General features: G+C 37.6%; 1 protein-coding gene across 1 annotated transcript in view; it reads left to right on the top strand.

Annotated features, from left to right (window-relative positions):
* The window catches only part of LOC143438265 (vomeronasal type-2 receptor 116-like), a 70,420-nt gene extending 48,230 nt beyond the window's left edge, over window positions 1-22,190 (top strand). The window contains exons 5-6 of the mRNA XM_076923956.1: window positions 15,527-15,650; window positions 21,274-22,190. Coding sequence (XP_076780071.1) covers window positions 15,527-15,650; window positions 21,274-22,190 — 1,041 coding nt within the window. The remainder of the gene's footprint in view (window positions 1-15,526; window positions 15,651-21,273) is intronic.
* Window positions 22,191-24,428: the final 2,238 nt, after the last annotated feature.

Below are 24,428 nucleotides of genomic sequence, written 5' to 3'. Positions count from 1 at the left end.
TCCATCAACACAAAATAAGTAAAAGAAACTGACAACAAATCTTGGTGAAGAATCAGGAAAAGAAGACTTATTAACCACTGCTGGGAATATAAACTTATATATCCACCACAAAAATGAGCTTTACAAAAGGTCTCCACAATGAGGTTTTCATAGTGCATGTACAAGTTCAAGCACTGCACAGCTAGCAAAGACCAGCAAAATTTTGGACAGCATAACAATGAAAGAGCATTTTCTCACTGTTTATGGGGTTCCATTTATAGTCCTTCTAAATGTCACACACCCTCTCTAGCATCGGCTCCCACAAAAACATCACATGCCTTCTCACAAGACAGCTTTCACAAAATCATCACAGGAAACAAGTGAGTCTCGAAAGAAACCAGAAATTTCCATTTGAGACATGTACCCTCTGTTGACATGTTTCTCTATTGCCTAATTACATACCAAAATCCATGCTAGCCTCCAGACTTCTTTGGTCTCTATTCACATATACTTGTTATAGATCTCAAAGTCTCTACACCAGCCTCCTGGCCCTTCTCACCTACTTGTCTTCCACTTGTCTAGCTCCCAGGATGTTCCATTCTGGGAGAATTGCATTCTGCAATTGCTCAGTTCCCTTTAGAACTACAAAATCAACTACAACATAGCTCCACCACTTTTCTTGATCCCTCGGCTTTTCTATTGCTGAGGGATAGATAGCTCTGGCCATGGCCAGTCTGCTTCATTTTTGCTCTACTCTCAAACATTCTAATGCCTCTGGATGTTCTCTCAAATCTACCATAAAACCCTTCTCCCTAACCAAGAATCAGTCATTTCAGTTGTTTCTTTTTTGTGCCCTCATTTATACCTGTTGTCAAAGCCTGGAGTGACAAAATGGGCCCCCTTTTAAGGGGTCCAACGCCTTCCTAACTAAGACATGTGCTGCTTTGCTCCCCCTTTGGTATGGATCATTTGTTCCTGCTAACTTCTGCCACCCGCCATATTCAACTACAAATCTAGAGACCACCTCTACAGTTGATTCTCTTCTACCTCCTCAACCATGTGACTTATTGGCAAATGTACTCTGGAAAGTGGCAACTCATGCCTGCTTTGACTCAGTCTCTCTTGGCTCCTGCAACCTACTGCTACACCAATGCATCAGACCACTCCTCTCACTCTGCTAGACACCCATCAGGTGAAAAGGAATATCTCTGCATGCCAAGCAATAAGGACTCATCACAAAAATACTCAATGACATTGTTGGAGTTTACATTTTCTCTTAATGTTGTGTCAGGACATTTTTTTATGTTACCACCCTGGGTCTTTGACTTTTGATTTTGTGCTTTTATGAGAATCTTAAGTGTTCCATCATGTATGTACCAGTGTCTAAATATGTTTCATGTGCTTTATATTTGGCTTTTCTTCTTCTTTTTTGTGTTATTTCATTTTTTGTTTTGGTTTATTTAATTTTGTATTTATTATTATTATTATTATTATTATTACTACTACTAGTATCATTATCATTATTATCCCTTAGATATCTTTTTGTTCCCTAATGAGGGACAGAAAGGGAGATCCAGATGGTAGAAGAAAGGGACAGGAACTAGTGAGAGCTGGAGGAGGGGAAACCATAATCAGAACATACTGAATGAAAAAAATTTCATTAGAAGACCAAACAAACAGGAAAAAAACAGGGTTTCTTTTAAAGAAAAACATACAAGACATATACGCAGACAAACAAAGCACACAAAAACAAAAACAAAATCAAAATCGGAAACCATAATATACAAGCAAAGACCTTTGAGACAAAACATGCTCAAACAAAGCAACAGAAGACAAAACATCTACAACAATACTATTGTCCATCTACAGCTGGACATGGGCCCTATCCTTAAATGTGGTTAATATACCCAATGAGATTCGATTATATAAAACTAAGTTGCAGATGTCAGTTGGAGATAGTATCTTGGTCCAGTTTCTCCTCTCAGAACGGAAAGTGTCTGGCTTGAACTTGTTCAGTCCCTGGGAATGCTGCTACAGACTCTAGGGGCTCGTATGTGTATCAGTTCTAATTTGTCTGGAGACACTGTTTTCTTGGTATCATTCATTCTCTCTGGCTCTTGCAATCTTTCTACCTCCTCTTGCACAAAGCTCCAGAAACCCTGAAGGAAGGGATTTGATGAAGACATCTCATTTAGGACTGAGTGTTCCAAATACTGTCACGCTTCCACGTTGTCCAGTCATGGGTCTCTGTATACATTCCCATCGACTGAAAGGAAGTTTCTTTGATGTTGACTGAGTGAGGCACTGATCTCTGCTATAGCACAGTGTTGTTAGGAGTCAGTTTATTGGTATATTCCTTTAGCAGAATAATAATACTTAGTTTTTCTCTAGGTTTATAGCCTATCCAATTTAGGGTTTTCAAACTGTTGTAATTTTCTTGCTGTAATTGTTCAGTAATTAATTAATTTACATTGCATCCTGACTATAGCTTCTCTCCCTTGTCTCCTCCCAATCCCTGCCTCTTAACCTACCCTTGCCCTATCTCCCCCTCCCTTTCTCATCAGAGGAGAAAACTTCCACACATATCAACCTGCGTGGGTCTATCCAGTTGTAGTAGGATTAACTACATCATCTAATATTAAGTCTAGACAAGGCAGCCCAGATAGGGGAAAAGGGATCCAAAAGCAGGCAATAGAGTCAGAGATAGACCCTGATCCCATTGTAAAGAGACCCACATAAAGACAAAGCTGTACTTCAGCTACATATGAGTAGGGACCCTAGGTCTGTCCCATGTATGCTCTTTAGGTGTGGTTCCTATGGGCCCAGCTTAGTTAATTCTGCTGGTTTTTCTTGTGGTTTCCTTGATTTCTCTGTCTCCTTCAATCTTTCCTCCCTCTCTTCCACAAGATTCCCTGAGCTCTAGCTAATGCTAGGCTAAGGGTCTCTGCTTCTGTTTCCATCAGTTGCTGGGTAAATCCTCTCAGATGACCGTTATACTACGCTCCTGTCTGCAAGTATACTAGAAAATCCTTAATATTGTCATGGGTGGGCTCTCTCTCAAGGCATGGCACCCAAGTTGTAGCAATCATTGTTCGGCCATTTCCTCATATTTTGCTGCATGTTTATCTCTGCACATCATGTATTCAGGACAAATTGTGGATCGAAGGTTTTGTGGCTGAGTTGGTATCCCCATCCCTCCATTGGAAGTCCTCACTGGTTACAGGAAGTAGCTATTTCATATTCCATATCCACTATTTCTAGGAGCCTTAGCTAGGGTTATGCTCATAGACTCCTGGGGTTTCCTTTCTCCTAGGTGTTTTTCTCTTCCCAAAAATGTCCCACATCCTACTACAAATCCCAGCTCCCTCTCCTAGTCTTCTCTACCTATCTCCTCCCCACAATTGATCCCTCATGTTACCATCCCTACCCTGTCTCTTACCAAGTTTCCTTCACCCATCCACCCCCAACATCTATGGTATTTCCCATTCTCAGTGAGATTCAAGAATACCCCCTCCCCTTAGGTTTCCTTTTTGCTTGGCTTCTCTGTGTCTATGAATTCTAGCATGGTTATCTTGTATTTGATGGCTATTATACATTGAATACATACCATGTGCATCTTTCTGGATCTGGGGTTCCTCAGTAAGGATGATCTTTTGTAGTTCCATCCATTTTTCTGCAAATTTTATAATGTCCCTATTTTTAATAGCAGAATTGTATTCCATTGTGTAAAGGTACTACATTTTTTATTCATTCTTCAGTTGAGAGACATCAAGATTGCTACCAGTTTCTGCCTATTACAAATAAAGTTGCTATGAACATAGTCAGGAAAGTGTCCTTGTAGGATGGTGGAGCATCTGTTGCATATATTCCCTGCAATGGTAGAGTTGGGTCTTAAGGTAGAACTATTCCCAGTTTTCAGAGAAACTGCAAAATTGATTTCCAAATTGGTTGTATAAGTTTACACTTCCACCAGCAATGTAGTAGTATTCCCTTTGCTCCACATCCTCACCAGCATGAGCTATCACTTGAGCTTTTATAAGCAGCCATTCTGACATCTGTATGATTAAACCTGAGTTGCTTGATTTGCATTTCCCCAATGACTAAAGATGTTGACCATTTCATAGAATGATTCTTGGGCATCAGAGATCACTCTGTTGAGTAATTATTCTGCTTAATATCCCTCTGTACCCTATTTTAAATTGGGTGATTTTGTTCAGTGTTGAATTTCTTGAGTTCTTCATATATTTTTTGTTATCAGCCTGCTGTCAGACGTATGTTTGTTGAAGGTCTTTTCTTACTCCATAGGCCGACATTTTGACCTATTGACAGCATCCTTTGCCTTACAGAAGAATTCTTGATCTTAGCGTCAGAGTTATTGGTGTTCTGTTCAGGAAGTTGTCTCTTGTGCCAATATGTTTGAGGCCTACATCTCTTCTATTAGATTTAGTATAACTGGATTTATGGTGAGATCCTTGGCTCACTTGGGCTTGAGTTCCGTGCATGGTGATTAATATGAATCTAATTGGATTCTTCTACATGCGGACATCCAATTATTCCAACAACTTTTGTTGAAGATACTTTCTTTTTTCCATAGTATAGTTTTGGCTTCTTTGTTGAAAAAAGCCACCAAGTGTACATAAGTGTATGGTTTATTTCTGGGTCTTCAATTCTATTACACTAGTCAAACATTTTATTTTTATGCCAACACCATGTGGTTTTTATTACTATTTCTCTGTAGTACAGCTTGAAATCAGAGATAGTGACACCTCCAGAAGTTCTTTAATTGTAAAGAATTGTTTTAGCTATCCTGGGATTTTTGTTTTTCCATACAAAGTTGAGTGTTGGTATTTTAAGGTCTTTAAAGAATTGTGTTGTAATTTTGATGCAAATTTCATTCATTTGTAGATTATTTTTGGTGAGAAGACCATTTTTACTATGTTAATTCTACCAATGCATGAGCATGGAAGATCTTTACATCTTGTGATATCTTCTACAGTTTTTTTCTTCAAGACTTGAAGTTCTTGTCATACAGATCTTTCACTTGCTTGGTTACAATGACACCAAGATATTTTATATTACTTTTGGCTATTGTGAAGGGTATTGTTTCCCTAATTTCTTTCTAAGCTCATTTATTGTTTGTATAAATGAGAATATCGATTTTTTAAAGATTTTTTTGTGTTTAGCCACCTGGCTAAAGGTATTTATTACTTGTAAGATTTCCGTGGTAAATTTTGGGGGATCACTTATGTATACATCATGTTGCACATGAATAGTAATACTTTGACTTCTTCCTTTCCAATTTTTATCCTCTTGATATCTCTTAGTTGTCTTATTTTCTAGCTAAAACATCAAGTGCTACATTGAATAGATACAGAGTGTACAGCCTTGTCATGTCCCTAATTTTAGTGAATTACTTACAGTTTCTCTCCATTTAATTTGGTGTTGGCTATTAGCTTACTATATATTGCCTTTATTATGTTTTGGTATACACTTTGTATCTCTGAGGTCTCTAGGACTTTTAACATGAAGGAGAGTTCATAGGCATAAATTTTTTTGCAACCTACTTTTAATAAGGGTTCAACCTCTCCTCTATCCCACCACTCAGTAGAGGTAGAGGAAGAGAAAAGTTATTAGGATATGGGGGAAGTGGACCTGTTCAGCAATAGTTCTTTGGGGGTGAGCTTGATCTTCTTTCTTAGCAGTTCAGTCCCTTAGAAAATACCAAATAGGACTCAGCAGCTGCAAACCAGTCCTCTGGCTAGGAAAACACCAGGCACGAACCAGCAGCTATAGTTCAATTCTGAAGAAACCACAAGACTCACCAACTGGCCATGGAAGTGGCAAGCTGCTGCAGGAATCTCACAAGCACTTCATGTGTAAGTTCTCTCAATGGCTGTGTTACGTGCAGTTGTTTACTTCTTTTTTGGGGTAGAGTTAAACTACTTTAGTTGGAGTTTTCATTCTGGTGTGTTCTGTAGAGCTAAATTTGTGCATAGATATTGTTTAAATTTAGTTTTGTCATGTAATATCTTGTTTTTTCCTTCTGTAGTGATTGAAAATTTTGCTGTGTATAATAGTCTGGGCTTGCATCTATGGTCTTTTAAAGACTGCAAGACATCTGTCCAGGCCCATCTAGATTTTAAAGTCTCTTTTGACAAGTTGGATGTAATTCTGATAGGTTCCTTTGTGTGTTACTTGGGCTTTTTCCTTGCTCCTTCTAATATTCTTTGTTCTACAGATTTAGTGGTTTGATTTTTAAGTGGTAATAGGAGTTTCTTTTTTAGTCCAATCTAATTTATTTCCTGTGTCTTGTGTTATTATAGACATTTCTTTATCATCTTATAGATTGGGAGCATTTCCGTCTACAGTTTTGTTTAAAAATTTGGGGACCTTGGAGCTAGAATCCTTCTCCCTCTTCTATTTCTATTACTCTTAGGTTTGGTCTTTTCATAATTTCCCAGATTTCCTGAATGTTTTATATCAAGAACATTTTAGGTTTAACATTTTCTTTTACCAATGTATGTGATTCTCTTCTTTCATCCCTTACATTCTGTTGATAATGCCTATTTCTGTAATTCCTATTCTTTTACCTCAGTTTTCCATCTCCAGGATTTCCTAAGTTTGTCTTTTCCTTATTGCTTCTATTTCCATTTTCTTGTCTTGGACAGTTTTATTCATTTTCTTTCCTGTTTTATTGTATTCACCTGTATTTCTTTAAGGAATCCATTCATTTCCTCTTCAAAGGTTCCATCATCTTCATAAGATTGGTTTAAGGTCATTTTCTTATGCTTTGGCTATGTTATGATATCCAGTGCTTTCTGAAGTTGGTTGTGTTCTTTTACTGGCCTGTAGCCATCTGTTTTTCCCTGGTGCCAACAGAATACAGTCAGAGTTTGGGGCCAGAAAATATAGTGAAGACAAGGTGCAGTTTACAGTTGTTGGGTGTGTGCTTTAGAGGGACTTGGCAGGTAGTGGCTTAGGGGAAGGGGTCTAATCTGTATGTCTCTAGTTCCAACAGGTCTCCAGAAATGCAGGCAGAGCCTTGGGCCCTAATATGGAGCTCAGAGGACAGGGCACAACTCCAGTGTGAGTAATTCTAACTGTGGTAAGGCAATCATGAAACAGTTGTAATTAGCATCTCCCCAATGGCTAAGGAGAGCCAACTTCTTTACAAGTATTTATTAACCACCAAATCTTCTGAGACCTATTTACAGAGATCATTAATACATTTCTTGATTGAGGATTAAGGGAGGAGAATTTAATTTTGCAGTTCCACTTATACTTTAGACATTAATCACCTCTTTACTTATATTTAGCTAAGAATTTTTCCAACTCTGTAGTTTGCCCCTTTACTGTTCTAGTGATATACTATGCTGTATAGAATTTTTAAAATTTTTATGTAATTCCATTTGTCATAAATGGAGTTATGTCTTATGTTCTTGGAGACTTTTTCAGGAAAAAAAAGATGCTTATGCTGTTATTTAGGTTTGCTTTCCTGAATTTTTCTCTAGCAGTTTCAGAATTGCAAGTTTTCTATTAATGTCCTTATATGTCATTGATATAAGCTTGTTCCTGACTGAAAGAGCAAAGGATCTAATTTCATTTGTCCATATTTGAGGATCAAGATTTGTGCAATACAATTTATTTGACAATTTTATTTTCCAGTGTGTTTTTTGATACTTTTACCATATCTTTAGTTCTGTGAGAATTTTTAGGCCAGCTATTGCATTGTTTTTCTGCATTTTTGTTTTTCTGTCAAAACTGTGTTATCTTTATCAGCATGGCTAGGAAGTATCATTTAATTATGTTGTGAAACTTCCAGCATTATTATTTCTGCTCAGGGTTGCTTTGGCTATTTAGGGTCTTTTAATTTTCCATAGTGATTTTAGACTTTTTTTTCTCTTTTAAGAAGAGTGTCACTAGAATTTCTAGGAGTTGGATAGTGATTGATGCAAATATGTAGATTAGGTTCAGAATTATAGCCATTTATGAGATTAGGTCTTTCCATCTTGTAATATCTTTTTCAATTTTTTCCTTTAGTATTTTGAAGTTTTTACTGTAAAGATCTCACCTCCTTGATTAGATTTATCCCTATGCAAATTTCTTTTTGAGGCTATTCTGGATGTTTTTCTAACTTTATTCTAAGCAAGTGCTTTATTTGTATATAGCAAAGAAACTGATTTTGTTTTGTTGAAAATTCAACTTGACTTTGATGAATAAGTTTAATCTGTAAACTCCATATTGCTGCCTCTTGTGGTTTTGCTGTTTATTTTTCAGCTTGTTTGGATTTCTACTACTTTTTTCCACCCTATTAGTAGTAGCAGTTTAATAATTTAATATATTGGATGCGAAGCATTACGTTCTAGCTCTCATTTGTCCACTTATTTCTCTTATGAAATATACATTTTTTACATTCTTGTAAATAAAACTTTCTTCTTCCTTGTGTATAGTATTTCCTCGTGCATTTTCTGAAATGCTACCTTGTTTATTATGAATTACTTTGTTTGAGATCATCTTGTAATATTCTTATAGTTTCCATCAGCTTTTAGAGGTAACTTTTCTAAGTATAGCAGCTATGCTTGGAAGATGTTTATTTTCAGGACTTGAAATATATGGCAGTTATTTATATTCTTTTTCTTTTTTTCAAAACAAAACAAATCTACTCTGTATACAATACATAATAAAGGTACATTTTAAAATTTTAACTAAAAATGTAACAACATCAGTTGGATATGATGGCACTTGTCTTTAATCCCAGAACTCAAGAGGCCAAGGGAGATGAATATCCTAGTTCTAGATCAATCAACATTACAGACAGAGATCCTGTCTCAAACTTTTTCCCATATATACATCTTTCTCTCCTTCCTTAAACATGTCCAATATGCACTCTCTCTTTCAAATTTATGGCCTTTTATTTTTTTCTGTCCTCCAACTGCTTTCTATCCCATACCTCCTCCCTCCATTTCCAAGAGGATGTCCCCACTCACCCCACCTTCACCTCACCAGACCTCCCCACTCTGTGAGGCCTCAAGTCTCTCAAGAATTAGGTGCATCTTCTCTCACTGAGGCCAGACCAGGCAGCCCTCTGCTGTATATATGTCAGAGTCCTCATATCAGCTGGTGTATGCTGCCTAGTTGGTGGCTCAACACTTCAAATGTATCATTCCTTTCCTACCTTTGAAGGTCACTGATAGAAGATTTCATACTATTTTCATGTGTTTTCTCTTCATGTGTGTTGGCTTTTTGTTACAGATTTAAATGTTATTTTGCTTTGCATTCAGTTATTTTATTTTATAAAGAACATTTTTTATTCATCCCATCTCTTCTTTTGGGGATCATAAGTGCCCTGTATTTGGATGTCCACTTATCCTTCCAACTTTGGGGAACTCCCTGCTATAATTCACTGAAAATCTTGTCCATACCTTTAGACTTACCTCACTTCCTTCTTAGCTTTGGACTCTTGAGTCCATTCTAAATTCTTGGAAGATTAGGCTGCGTCTAATTAGGCTTATGTTTCTGAAAGTGTTGTGGTCCCAATTTTGTCTGAAGTCCAACATAATCCTTGATGAGGCTTTTTAATGATGGGAGTTTCCATCCTATGTGTTATTTGTTTGCTTGATGCTTTGATTTCCAGCACCACTTTTTGGGTATTTTTATCGATCTAATGTTCTTACTCTTCCCAATTTCAGATAGTTTTGTGTTCTTTTCTAAGTTCGTTGCTCATGTCCTGAATTGATTTTCTTATTCTATTTATGTAATTACTTAAATCTTCTATGAGATCACTTATTCTTTGTTAATGATTGATATTAGATATATTTATTTTATATATGTGTGTGTGCATGTGTACATGTGTACATTTACATGTCTGAATGCATGTACTTGTACAGGTGCATGTGTGTGTGTGTGTGTGTGTGTGTGTGTAGCATGTAACTACAATGTCTATTTAGGTTAGAAGTGTGTTCCCCAAGAAATGGAATTACAGTGAGCAACTGTGTGGGTGCTGGGGAAAAAACTTGGATCCTCTGCAAGATCAAATGCTCTTAATTGCTGAGCAAGCTCTCCAGCCTTTATGTAGTCTTTTAAATGTAGGGCTCTGAAATATTTTTCTGACATTTAATCTGTTTTCTTTGTAGTATTGAAGAGTTGTGAGCGTGTGGAGTTGTCACAATCATTGTCTTACTCTTTTCTGTGGTTCTTTCTTGAGTGTTGTACAATTGTTTTGTTTGTTGGTGTGTCACTGCATAGACCAAGCTGGCCTCAAATTCAGAGATCCACTTGCCTCTGCCTCCTAATTATAGGGATTAAAGGTGTGTACCACCACCATGGACCCAGCTGCATATCTGTTCTGATTGATATGTCCTCCAAGTCTTAACTTTGTGCTTCCCCCACTACATTCTTATTGTTTATGTGTTTTATTTTATGTAAGTCTTCCTGGTGATTTGTGTTCACTTACAGATATGTTCTCCACTGGTCTTTTTATTATATTTGACATTATAATGTAGTTATATTCCTCCCTTCCATTTCCATCCTCCAACCTTCACATATACTCTCCCTTCTTTCCTTCAAATTCATGGGCTCTTTTTTCATTAGTAGATACTGCATGAATGTATGTATATACATGCATATCTATAGACATATATTTCCATTCTTATTGTTTCTGTGTTTTATTTTATGTAAGTCTTCCTGGTAGTTTGTGTTCACTTACAGATATGTTCTCCACTACTCTTTTTTATTATATTTGACATTATAATGTAGTTATATTCCTCCCTTCCATTTCTATCCTCCAACTTTCACATATACTCTCCCTTCTTTCCTTCAAATTCATGGGCTCTTTTTTCATCAATAGATACTGCATGAATGTATGTATATACATGCATATCTATATACATATATTTCCCTAAATATCACTTGTTCAGTTCAGGTAATGCTACTTGTAAATATTGTTTCAGTGTTCACCATTTGGTATTGGACAACCAATTGGTGTACTCTTCCCTGGAGACGACTACCTCCTTCTTCTACTGTTTCTCGGTTGTTTGTAATTTTATTTGTATATTTCTTTGTTGTTTCTTTCTTGTATTTACTTATCTATTTGAATCTCAAATGCTGTCTCACTTCTAATCTCCCCTCACAGAGTCACTCCCTCCATCAACCGTCTCCTTATTCCCTGAGAGGGTGTGGACCATCCTCAGTATCCCCCCACCCTAGCCCATCAAGTCTCTATATGATTAGGCACATTTTCTTCCACTGAAGCCAGACAAGGCAGCCCTGTTGGAGAACTGATACCACAGTCAGGCTATAGCTTTAGGGAGAGCCTCTGCTCCAGCTGTGGAGGGCCCACATGGAGACTGAGGTATAAGGGGCCTTGGTCCAGACTGTATATGCTCTATAATTGGTGGCTCAGTCTGTATGAGCTCCCAGGTGTCTACATTAGTTGACTCTGTTGGGTTACCTGTAGAGTTTCTATCCCCTTCAGGGCCTTCAATTTTTCCCCTAAATCTTTTATAAGAGTTCCTGACCTCCATCTTATGTTTGCCAGTGGGTAATTTTTAATTGGACTACTTGGTTTGTTGGAGTCTAACTTCTTGGGTTTGTTGTACATTTTGGTTATTAGCCCTCTGTCAGATGTAGGGTTCATGAAGGTATTTCCCAATCTGTATGCTGCCCATTTGATTTATTGGCAGTGTCCTTTGCCTTGCAGAAGCTTTTCAATTTCATGAGGTCCCATTTCTCTATTGTTGATCTTATAGTGTGAGCCATTGGTGTTCTGTTTAGGAAATTATCTTCAGTATCAATGAGCTCAAGTTCTCTCTTCTATGAGATTTAGTGTATCCCATTTTGTGTTGAGGTCCTTAACCCATTTGGACTTGAATTTTGTGCAGAATGATAAATATGGATCTATTTGCATTCTTCTACATACAGATATCCAGACCAGAACCATTTGTTGAAGATGCTTTTTTTTTTTATTGTATGTTTTGGCTTCTTTGTCAAAGATAAAGTGACCATAGGTGTGTGGGTTTATTTCAGGGACCTCAATTCAGTTCCATTGATCACCCGACCTGTTTCTGTAACAATACCATACAATTTTTATTACTATTGCTCTTTAGTAGAGCTTGAGGTCTGAGATGGTGATTTCTCCAGAAATTTATTCACTGTTCAGGACTGTTTTTGCTATTCCAAAGTTGAGAATTGTTCTTTCAAGGTCTATTTTTTTAAAAAAAAAATGTGTTGGAGTTTTGATGGCAATGGCATTAAATCTGTAGGTTGCTTTTGGTAAAATGATCATTTTCACTATGTAAGTCCTGCCAATTTTTGAGCATAGGAAATCTTCCTACCTCCTGATATCTTCTTCATTTTTTTCTTCAGAGACTTGAAGTTCTTGTCATAAAGATCTTTCACTAGATTGATTAGAGTTATACAAAGATATTTTATATTATTTGTGGCTATTGTGTTTCCCTAATTTATTTCTTGGCCCATCCATCATTGTATAAAGAAGGGCTACTGATTTGAGTTAATTTTATATCCAGCCACAAATTATCAGCTGTAGGAGTTCTCTGGTAGAATTTTGGGGTTCTCTTATGTATACTATCATATCATTTGAAAATGGTAATATCTTAACTTCCTCCTTTCCAATTTGTACCCCCTTGATCTCCTTTTGTTGTCTTATTACTCTAGCTAGAACTTCAAATGCTATATTGAATAGATAGGGAATTGGCAGCCTTGTCCTGTCTCTGATTTTAGTGATATGGCTTCAAGTTTCTCTCCATTTAATTCGATGCTGGCCATTGGCTTGCACTTTATTGCTTTTATTGTATTTGGATATGTGCTATGAATCCCTGATCTCTCTAAGCCTTTAACATGAAGAAGTATTGGATTTTGTTGTAGGTTTTCTCAACATCTAATGAGATGATCATGTATTTTTCCCCTCTCTGGGTTTCTTTATACAGTGGAATATGTTGATGGATTTTTGTATATTCATCCTTGGAATGAAGACTATTTGAGCACAGTGAATGGTGGGTTTTTTTGTGTTCTTTGATTCAATTTGTTAGAATATTATGCTTTATTTTTATGTTGATATTCATAAGCAAAATTAGTCTGAAGTTCTCTTTCTTTGTTGGGTCTGTGTGGTTTAGGTAACTGTGGCCTAAAAGTATGACTTCCGTAGTATTATCCTGTTTCTATTTTATGGAAAAATTTGAGGAGCACTGGTATTAGCTCTTCTTTGAAAGTCTGGTAAAATTCTGCACTAAAACTATCTAGCCCTGAGCTTTTTTCTTTCTTTCTTTCTTTCTTCCTTCCTTTCTTTCTTTCTTTCTTTCTTTCTTTCTTTCTTTCTTTGTTCCTTCCTTCCTTCCTTTCTTTCTTCTTTCTTTCTTCTTTGTTTCTTTGTTTCTTTCTTTCTTCTTTCTTTCTTTTTATATTTTTCTTTTTGTTGAGAAACTTAATGACTGCTTTTATTTCATTAGGCATTATGAGACTGTTTATGGATTTTCTTCTAGCAGTTTGATTATTTTAGGTCCAGTGTTTAAACTTTTGATCCATTTGGAGTTAGACTTGTGCACCATGATAGAAAAAGATCTAATTTTCTTCTTTTAAGCATGGACAACCATTTTCCCCAGCACCATTTGTTGAAAGTGCTTTCTTTTCTTCAGCTTGAGTTTTTCAGTTTTTGTCAAATATTAAGTAGCTGAATTTCCATGTACTCATTTTGAATCTTCATATTTGTTTCAGTGATGTACATGTCTGCTTTTGTGTCAATACCTTATTGGTTTGTTACTTCAGCTCTGTGATGTATCTTACAATTTGGATTGTTTTCCCTTCAGCACTTTTTCTTTCTGTTCAAGTTATTTTTTCTATCTAGGACCTTTTGTGGCTTCATATAAAATTTAGGATAGTCCTCTTTCTGTGAAGAATAACATGAGGATTTAAATTGAGATTGCATTGAATCTATACATAGATTTATAGAATACTTATTTTCATGATATTAAATCTACCCATCTTTGAGCATGTGCTGTCTTTTCATCAATTACTGTTTATCATGGGGAAGAGTCAAGGACAATAACAAATACAGTGATTTCTCAGAAATATTGAGATGAACTTGAATTAGAAGACACTTGTATGTTTTTCTTTTTTCCCTGCCATGGTTCAGAGATAGCATCACTAAGGTACTTAGTAGAATAAATATGTTTCACAGATTTTTAGAGCCAATAGCACCCACAATTACATAGTAAAATGAAGAAGGAATTGGGAAAATGAGAATAGAGAGAGTAAAGTATGAATGAGAAAGAGTACAAGTTTTAGGGGCATGAATAATAGTAGATAAAATATCTCACAGTAGTTCACCAAGGCATTGACAGGGGTGTATTCTACTCAAGCAGTTGTCTACAGGATGCCCAGGGAAAATCTCAACTCTAAGCTCTGGTGCCTTTTTTCAGCTTCCATCTGCTCATCTGGTTATGCTCTAGTCATCAAGCCACCCACTGCTTGCCTCTCTGTACATCAAGTTGACCATGTTTCCACCTGCTGTTTTTCTAATGTCCATGTCTAGAGGACATGGCTGCTACCTTTGTCCTTGATCTGATGCAGGCAAGATGGTGAAACTTGGTGCCAGCTTGGGCATTCCTTTGGAAAGAAAAATTTCAATAAGCTGATTTCTTTTTTTTTTTTTCTTTCTATGCTAAAAGTAGAGTCTATTGTTCCTTCCTGGGACTCTAGTCTTTCAGAAGCAAGTTTCACATCATCATCACACCCAGCAACTCCCTGAAGCATGAATAAATTTTTTTAATTTTTTATTTCCAATTTAAGAAAGAGAATTTTCTTATCTACTGTATGTAACTAAAGCATGTTCATTACCAATGTGTAAATAAATGATATGGTTTTCATTATTGACATTATTGAACATATCTTCAGGATGAATTTAGAGGTTTGTATCAGAGACCCATTTAGCTGTTACTTTTGAATTTGTGGTGATGTACAAGGGTGTGTTTGTGGAAGTAGAAGCCCCTCACCTCATGGCAGCTAGGTACAAAAATAGAGGTAGAATTAGGTCATTGTTACAATAGGCCTCCCAATGACAAACCTCCAATCACCAACTTCCTTTCCTTTAAAAAATATTTGTGTTTATTTTTCATTATTTGTATGAGTACACAAATATACACCTGTTGAGTGCAGGTGCTCATGGAGGCCAACAGAGGCTAGCTGATCTCCTGAATCTGGAGTTACAGGTAGTTTTGAACCATGTAATATGGGTTCTGGAAATCAAATTCATCACCTCTGCAAGAGTTCTCTCTTACATGCTCTTACATGCTCTTAAACTGGGTCATTTTCCCAAGCCCAAGATCTCTCCAATGAAAGGCTTTACCATGTTCAAGTCATAGGTTAAAGGTCATCACCATTAAATGGATGTGTCATGTACAAGCAATAGCAACATCCAGTTATCTATAGATACAAAAATTATGTTTGTTAATGATCCAGTTTTATGAACAATATGATTACTAGAATAATAGGCAAAAATCAGAATTGTAACTTACACATATCTGATTTTCTTCAGACCCCCCAGTCTGTATGCAGTAAAAGTTGTGGTCCTGGATTCAGAAAATCCATCCCAGAAGGAAAAGTAGCCTGTTGTTTTGACTGCATTCCATGCCCAGAGAATGAAATTTCCAATGAGACAGGTAAGTGTGTGCTGTACGAAAATTTTTTCTACTTCTAATTAAGAGTCTCTTTTTATGAGGATTAAGGGCATCTGAACTCAGATTTTCACATTTACTGCAAACACTTTATATAATGAGCCATGTCCTTGGCCCAAGTTGTTTATTAATAAAAAAAAATGAATATTAAGCAAAAGTGTAGTAGTACACACCTTCTGTATTCAGGAGGCAAAGATAAACAGAACTCAGAGTTTACAATCAGCATGGTTTACATAACAGGTTCCATGACAGCCAGGGCTACATAATGAGAACTTGTTTTAAAAATAATTTTATAACAAATAATTTGCCTTCCCACAGATGTCTTTGATTGCTATCCCAGGGCTTAGAGGACTTTCATCAGTGCTCCTTGTGTCTTCTGAGGCTATGTACAAGACACAAGAAATGGCTAGGTGCTTTCACATTCACATTCACATGCTATCTAGTTCAGGTTTCAGTACACAAAATGTGATTGGCTGAAGTGATTTAAATGTGATAGTTAAAATTCCTTTCTCTTTCTTTCAATTCTGGGAAGAACAAGTGGTGAGGGGGTTGAAATGATACAGAGAAAGGATGTTTTCAGATTTTTCATCACCCTGAAGTCAGGGCAAGTATTTCCCTAACGGGTGTTTCTCCAGATATCTCTGAATATAGTCAAGGGTAACAGATTTTCAAATATCTGTGGTGGAAGAGGGAAGAAGGACAAACATGATATGCTACCCTCATTCTTAGCATTCTCACACTTGTCTCCAGGCTTAAAACATCGGCAACTCTCCTTACCTAAGGCTGAAAGAGGTATCTAAAAATATTTTTCACCTGTTTTCAAGGGAACCACTTTTTATCTCATTCTGTGAGTTTTAATTCCCCACAGTGCTGAACTCCACATATTTAGCTGAGAAATGTTTCCTGGAACAATGATTCCGTTCTCTGCTGGGACCCTCACATAAGAATGAAGACATTTTATTTCAAAATGCAGTTAGTCCAATTGCTAAAGTTCCTATAGTCTATAACAGTCTCAACACTGTTTAAAAGTCTGAAGTTCAGTCTATTCTGAAACTCAAGGCAATCTCTTAATTATAACTCCCAGTTAAATATAAGTCAAAACTCTGATCACGTATCTCCAACATAAAATGACACAAAATATGCATTACCATTTCAAAAGGGAAGAAAAGGACCAAAGTAAGGAAATACTGAATCAGTGCAAGACCAAAAACTAGCAGAGCAAACCAAATTCTGCATTCCCATTTCTGATGCCAAAGCATTTTTCAGTACTCCAATTCCTTCCAGCTTTGTTGTCTGCAACACACTTGTCTTTCTTGGATTCATCGCACAGCTGGTCAGCAGTGTTCCTCAGAAGATATCCCACAACTGTGGTATTTCCAATATCTTAGTGTCTCCAACACAATCAAGACTTCACCTTCACAGCTCCACTCAGGCCCTCTTTGGGCCTCAATTAAGGGACACCCATAAAAGAAACCTGGTAATTTCCTTAGCTATGGAAGAAGATTCCACAGCCCCTTTCATGGATTCTTGACTCTAAATCCAGAACTATGTGGGTGAAACTGCCACCACTCTGCTAATTGCTGGGGCTGGAACATGGCCCCATCATTCAACTACATCTTCATTTGCTTTCTGTTGTTACTGGTTTCATTCATTTCTTAAGATTTTCCTTAATTTCTTTCCACAAGTTGGAAGCTTTAGCTGGGTGAGATCTTTCCCTGAGGTCATCAAATCCTTTATTGATTTAGCATCAGGCTTTTCTTTAAATGTATTATCTCCTTGAACACTGGTCTTAGTGCCATTATATTTTCTGGTGTTCATCACCTCCTCAAACCATAAATTTTGGTTTTTTCCTTGCTCAGATTACTCCTTTTCATTATAGATCTGCATAAGGGTGGCCACTAACAACCATACAACAGTCAGTACTAGACTGTCTTGAAATCTGCTCTAGCCATGCCATTAATCTAAGTTTCTTCAATTTAGCCTCAGACAGATTTTTTTTTTTTTTGGACAAAGCCAGAAAACTGCCACATTCTTCTCCAAAATATCACAAGAACAGTTTCTAGGCTAGTTAGTAATATTCCTCTTTTGTGAGGCCTCTTGAGCCAGGCCATCATAGTCTACATTGCTCTCTGCACCACTGTCTTCCATGCTCCAACTAGGATGGTACCTTAAAGTCCACTTAAATCACCCAACCACTGTTCTGGTCCAAAATCCAAAACTCTTCTACATTCCTACAACAAACATTGTTAGCCCAGACACAGCAATACCTCACTCCTGTTATCAACTGCTGACTTCATCATTATTCTACTACTGTGATGATCCACAATGACCATGACAACTCCTATAAAAGAAAACATTTAGTTGGGGCTTGCTGAGCTTAAGAGTTGTAGTCCATCATCATCATAGTAATAAGCCTGGTGGCATACACACAGACATGGTGGAGAAGTAATAGCTCAGAATTCTACATCTGTATCTGCACACAACAGGAATAAAACCACAGGGCTGGACTTTGGCTTTTGAAAGCCTCAAACCATACCCCCAATGACACACTTCCTCCAACAAGACCACACCTTGTAATCCTTCTCAAGTAACTGTCATTCACTGGTGACTAGGTATTCAAATATATGATCCATGGGTGGCATTCTTATTCAAACCACCACAACACACATGTCGTGCAAGTAGAAACCAAAGACAACTGTGGGAGATCAGTTCTCTCCTTTCACATTTTTGCAGGTCTAGGAATAACACTCAAGATCTCAGGCTTGCAGAGCCAGTGCTTTCCCCAACTGAAAAATCTTGCCAGTGCCTCCAACTGAATAATTTTGGTTAAAAACTCCCTCCCCACTGGCACCCTTCAGCTTCTACCTGAGTATGTTGATGTATACTGAATTATAGTTCAGGGCAGTTCCTGTGGATGTTTAGAATGTTCTGTGGGCCCTTGCATTCTTAGTACATGGGACAGACTTTAGAAACAGGAAAACCAAGTTTTCTTCTTTCTCAAGCACAGTGGTGGTGCTGATGGTAGTAGTAGAGGGTTATGGGAGATGGAGTGTGCGTGCATGTGCACACATGCATATATCACTCTTGACCTTCTTTGTTGAGACAAGATCTTTCACTTAATCTACAGCCTGCTAATTTTGCTACACAAGCTAGCTAGTAAGCTTGAGAGACCTTCCTATCTGCCAAACCAGTCTGAAGATCATAGGTGCTTGGAGTTGCACTTGTACTTTTAAATGGGTGCTGGGAATTGAACTCAAGTCCTCATACTTACATGACATACATTTTACTAAGACATTTTCTCAGCCCCCTCAGTGAATTTTGTCTATGATCTACTCCCTCTTTGTCCCACTTTAATAAGTAATTTGACACAACTGGCACCATGTCCCTTCTCAGCATCTACTTCATTCAGAACATCAGAATCTTCGAACAGTTTGCTTCTAGGGCCTGGCATTCAAAAATATTTTTAAAATGTGTTCTCTAGTAGTTTTATACATGGATCCTCCATATACCCCTCTCAATTTTATCTAACCTTTATTTTTTGTTTGGTCATTGTGATTTTATAACCCACTAAGTCCATTTAGTGCTGCTAAAACACACATCTACTAGAAAATGTTTGACTTACAAGGAACATACCAGAAGGAAACTGACTTTTCTTTTTTTTTCCCCAAAGCCATAAAGTCCTCTGTAGCCTCAGCTAGAGTGGGAGCTCATGAGCCCATCCCTGGCCTATATGAAAATGTTAGTTGTCCTGATCTTATGCAAGCCTTGCTCAGGCAGACACATCTGCTATGAGTTAATGGGTGCAGCTACCATATCATGTCCAAAAGATAGTCCTGCAGCATTTCTCTTCACCGTTTTGCTGTTACACTCTTTCTATGTCCTCTTCAATGATGGCTTCTAAGATTTGGGAGGAGGGATAAGATATACATATCCCATCCAAAACTTTGGTTTACTGGGGTTTTCTGGAGTTTCCCTTTCTTTTTGGCTTTTTACCCTAGAGTGGAGGGGAAGTGACATCTTCACTTCCTTAACATTTTGTTTGGTGGTCTATGTTGAGGTCAGCTGAATCTTTTGTAAATCTAAAATTTACTATCTTTTAACAAGCCATAGGCTAAAGAAGAGAGAATTACAATGTGGAGATGGCTCAGTAAGTAAGGTACTTACACATAAGCATGAGAATTTTGGTAAATTTGTAACAATTATGAACCTACCTTCTCACCTAGCGCTGCTGGCAATTGGCTGTCAAGAACAAAGAGTAGGTGGGGGGAAGAGGCAGGATCGAGAGGATGTGAGTACAGATGGACAGATTGACTTCTCAAATCAGCTTTAGTGAGACAGGTCAACTTTACTTGGGGTGAACAGGGATATATAGATCTTGGGGGAATGAGTAGGAATTTCAAAGGTGGATATACATTAATTGATAAGGTGGGAATGTCTCACTTATATGAAGCAGAATTCCAAGAGCCTGCCAGGTAGGTTCTTGTAAGGAAAGAGGAAGTTGAAACTATAAAATGGCCATAGACTACATGACCTTCCTCAGAGGTGTTTTGGAGTTACAGGCAGTAAGCGCTAAAAGGTGAGCTTTTCCAGACATGGACTGCACCCTTAATAGCAGGGTCTTCCAACAAACAATCACATAAAAATCCAGGTGTGGTGGTGGCCTGTGCCTGTAATCCCTCTACTGGGAGGGACAGAAATACAAATCTTAGTACTCCCTGGCCAGCCAGACTAACCTAATCAGCACTCTCCAGAGAAACCACATATTATAAAGCAAAATAGATGGCTCATGAGGAATGTACCTTAAGTTGACCTCTGGGTGCCACATGTACAACTACAGCATGCGTACATATTCATGCACACATATGCACCAGCACAACTACAAATATTCACTTATACACACACAATATAAAGACTCCAAGATTGAAAACATCACTGCTCAAATATGGCAAATGACACTAAATTTGTTATTTTGCTAATTTGAGAGAGTGTTTGTGAAAGAGTCCATGAGAGAGGGAATGCATGTGCCATAATACACATATGGAATTGAGGAGTCAGTCATCACCCTTCTATTTTGCTTGAGACCATGTCTCTTCACAGATGCCTTAGCTAGGCTGGATGTCCCACAAGCTCCCAAGACAAGTTCTGTCTCTGTCTCTCATCTAACCATAGGGGTGCACTGGGATTAGAGACATTTGTGTTGCTACATCCAGCTTTTACATGGGAATCCAAACTCACATCATCAGGCTTGTGCAACAAGTGAATTTACCTGGTGAACCGTCTGTCCCCAGCCCAGGGAAATGCTTCATATGGAGGCAATATTGTAACCAAATTGAAGCTGTGTAGTATAAGTTCCTAAGTTTTTGGAAAGGGGAAAACCCATGCCATCAGAATCTTCAAACCAACATATAATTGAATTAGGGAAATCATAACTTTGTCCATGTCACAATGTAGTTGTTACATTATTCCCTGCATAATGCTCTTTCATTTGATGTCTGAAGTAACAAAGGAAGGCTATCAGGCTAACCTACTTAAATAAGGGGGTGAAAAAGAGAGGATATGAACAAAAGAATAATGAACATGATATAACAAAACTGCTCATTTTCACCAGATGTGGATCAGTGTATGCAGTGTCTAGACCATCAATATGCAAACAAAGCGAAAGACCACTGCCTCCAAAAATCTATGACCTTCCTGGATTATGAAGATCCCATGGGGATAAGTCTGTCCTGCATTGCCTTGTGCTTCTCTGCACTGTCATCTCTAGTTCTTGGCATCTTTCTGAAGCAGAAAAACACTCCCATTGTGAAGGCAAATAACCGCACTCTCAGCTACATCCTGCTCATAGCCCTTAATTTCTGTTTTCTCTGCTCTTTTCTCTTCATTGGCCATCCCAACACAGCCACTTGCATCCTACAGCAGACCACATTTGGAGTGGTGTTCACTGTGGCTGTTTCCACTGTCTTGGCCAAAACTATTACTGTGGTTCTGGCCTTCAAGGTCACAGCTCCAGGAAGAAGAATCAGGTGGTTGTTGGTAACACGGGCACCTAACTTCATTGTTCCCATCTGCACCTTGATCCAAATTATCTTGTGTGGAGTCTGGCTGGGAAACTCTCCTCCCTTCATTGACACAGACACACACTCTGAACATGAACAGATTATCATCATGTGCAACAAGGGCTCAGTCACTGCCTTCTACTGTGTGCTGGGATATCTGGGGGCTCTAGCCCTGGGTAGCTTCACTGTGGCTTTCTTGGCCAGGAACCTACCTGACACTTTCAATGAAGCCAAGTTCCTGACATTCAGCATGCTGGTGTTCTGCAGTGTCTGGGTCACCTTCCTCCCTGTCTACCACAGTACCAAGGGAAAGCTCATGGTGGCTGTGGAGGTCTTCTCCATTTTGGCCTCCAGTGCAGGACTTCTAGTCTGCATCTTTGCTCCTAAGTGCTACATCATTTTGTTAAAACCACAAAGGAACTCTATTCAGGGTTACAGGAACAAAATAAGGTACACTTGTAAGACTTAATAAATTCTTATTACTTTTTCAAGTTAGTACATTATTACATTCTCATACATGTATTTTGTCCCTATTCATCCCCTCAGAAACTGATACCCCCGTCCCCGCAGTCTCCTCGTGTTCCTTATTCTTAAAACAATCATTGTTTCTTTTTTATATATATGTTTCATTACCCCTCCTCTTTCCCAGCTCCCTCACTTTCTTCCCTCTCTTGGCTACTTTCTACTTTCATGTTATTGGGGAGAGAAAGAGAATTAATGTCATTTGCCTATGGCATTTATACTTATAATCATGGCTTAAGTCACAAAATTTAGCAATTTCCGAATCTATAATTTTTCTCTTAAAAGTCATGACTGTATTCATTTTAAGGTTAAATAAATACCACTGTGAATACATTCCATATTTACTTTATCTAGTCATCTGTTGATAAATATCTAGCATTCTTCCTGTTTTAGCTACCATATATGTACAATAACCATGAATGTGCAAATACCTCTGTAGATGTCTTCTGGGTCTATACACCAAGAGTGGTATGGTTAGATTCAATGGTGGTACTAGTTTTAATTTTTTGAGTAACTTCTATACTGTCTTATGCAGTGTTTAAAAAAAAAACCTACAAAATATAACAAAAATGACAAAGGAAAAAAGATAAGGTGTCAGGTAAGCTTTCTGAGGTTTCAGACATTGTGGAGGTTGGCAAAGAGATCAGTGAATTTGTAGTGCTTACTTTCCCTATGGTCTAAGCTGTTGATAAAATTCACCACCACATCTCCAAAATTCAGAAGAAACATATAAACAAGAAAATGTGTAATCTACAATATAAAACACAAGGAACATTGAAAAGGAAAGCAACATTCTGAAATAGATAAAATATCAGATGAATAGTTCAAAGTTTTCTTGTAAAAACTGATCAATGACATGAAAGTGAATTACTCAATAGGAAAATTAATCTAATGCAGGACCTACAGAGAAAGTCATCAATATAAAAGAAAAAGGCAGCAAGAGAGATGAAAAAATTCAGCAACATAAAAGAAAACTTAAGCAATGAAACTGAGAAGAGGAGAGACAAAGGGGTTGAAAACAAACAAACAAAAAAACAAAACAAGAAAAGCATAGTGGGAAGCATGGACAATGGACTCAAGAAAGCTGAAGAAAGAATATCAGGATGGAGATGGGATGAGAAATAATACATATAGACACCAACAAGCAAAAAGCAAATGATCATGACCACAATGTCCAAGGAAGACCAGACCTAAGAACCCATAAGACTAGTGAAGTAAACACCAAAGGTACAGGAAATCCATTCAACAACATTAAGGCAGAAAATTCCCCAAGCCCAGAAGAAGAAACCAACATTCAAACACAAGTGACATTCAGAACCCCAAATAGACATGAGCAGGGAAGAACTTCTCCATGACATCTTATAGTCAAGATGTCAAGGATACAAAGCACAAAAATCATTAAATTAAATTGCTATATAGGAAAAAAACACCTACAGCTACAAAACAGCTACAAAAGCAAAGCATCAGAATACCATCATCAACCCTGAACCAAAAAGTCATGAAATGATGTATTTTAAGTCCCAAAAGCAGATAATTGCCAGGCAAGACTAGTATGCAAGTCAAGTGGTCTTCTGAATTTGAAAAGAAATAAGGACATTTCAACATAAACACAACCGAAGGAGTTTCTGACCACCAAGCCAGCACTGCAGAAGACACTAAACAAATACTGTAAGTAACAGAAGAAATTTCAATCACAAGACCACACAAGAAAGAATAGATTTCATGAGCAGACTAGCTGAACAGAGAGCTGGAAGGAGCCCATTACATTCAACAAAGTAAACCAGATGCTTAATGTGGGACAATATAAAGAACAAACAATAATCCAACCAACAAAAGTGACAAAAATTGGTAGCTATTTCTCAATAATAATCTACATGTAATACAATGATGAGGTGCAAACTGGTTGACTGGATTAAACTAAAAGGAACTCTATGAAGAATGCTGGAATCTCACCACTTGACGGAGGTGCCTAAGAAGAACGTGGAGGACTAGCATGAAAAGACTCTGTATGGTATTTCAGTGAGGTCATTACATATTTGTCAATACCTACCAAGTGTAAGACACAAAATATGAACCCCAGTTTGGTATAATGGTGCACACATACAATCGCAGCAGTCTGGAGGCTGTTGGGGGGGGGGCAAGTTGAAAAGTAGGCTGGGCTACAGACAAAATCCTGCATTAAATA

This window comes from Arvicanthis niloticus, chromosome 24 (assembly GCF_011762505.2).
Source record: "Arvicanthis niloticus isolate mArvNil1 chromosome 24, mArvNil1.pat.X, whole genome shotgun sequence".
NCBI classification, from domain to species: domain Eukaryota; kingdom Metazoa; phylum Chordata; class Mammalia; order Rodentia; family Muridae; genus Arvicanthis; species Arvicanthis niloticus.
The sequence above is the reverse complement of the archived record's forward strand: the minus strand, read 5'-3'. Positions and strand labels throughout refer to the sequence as shown.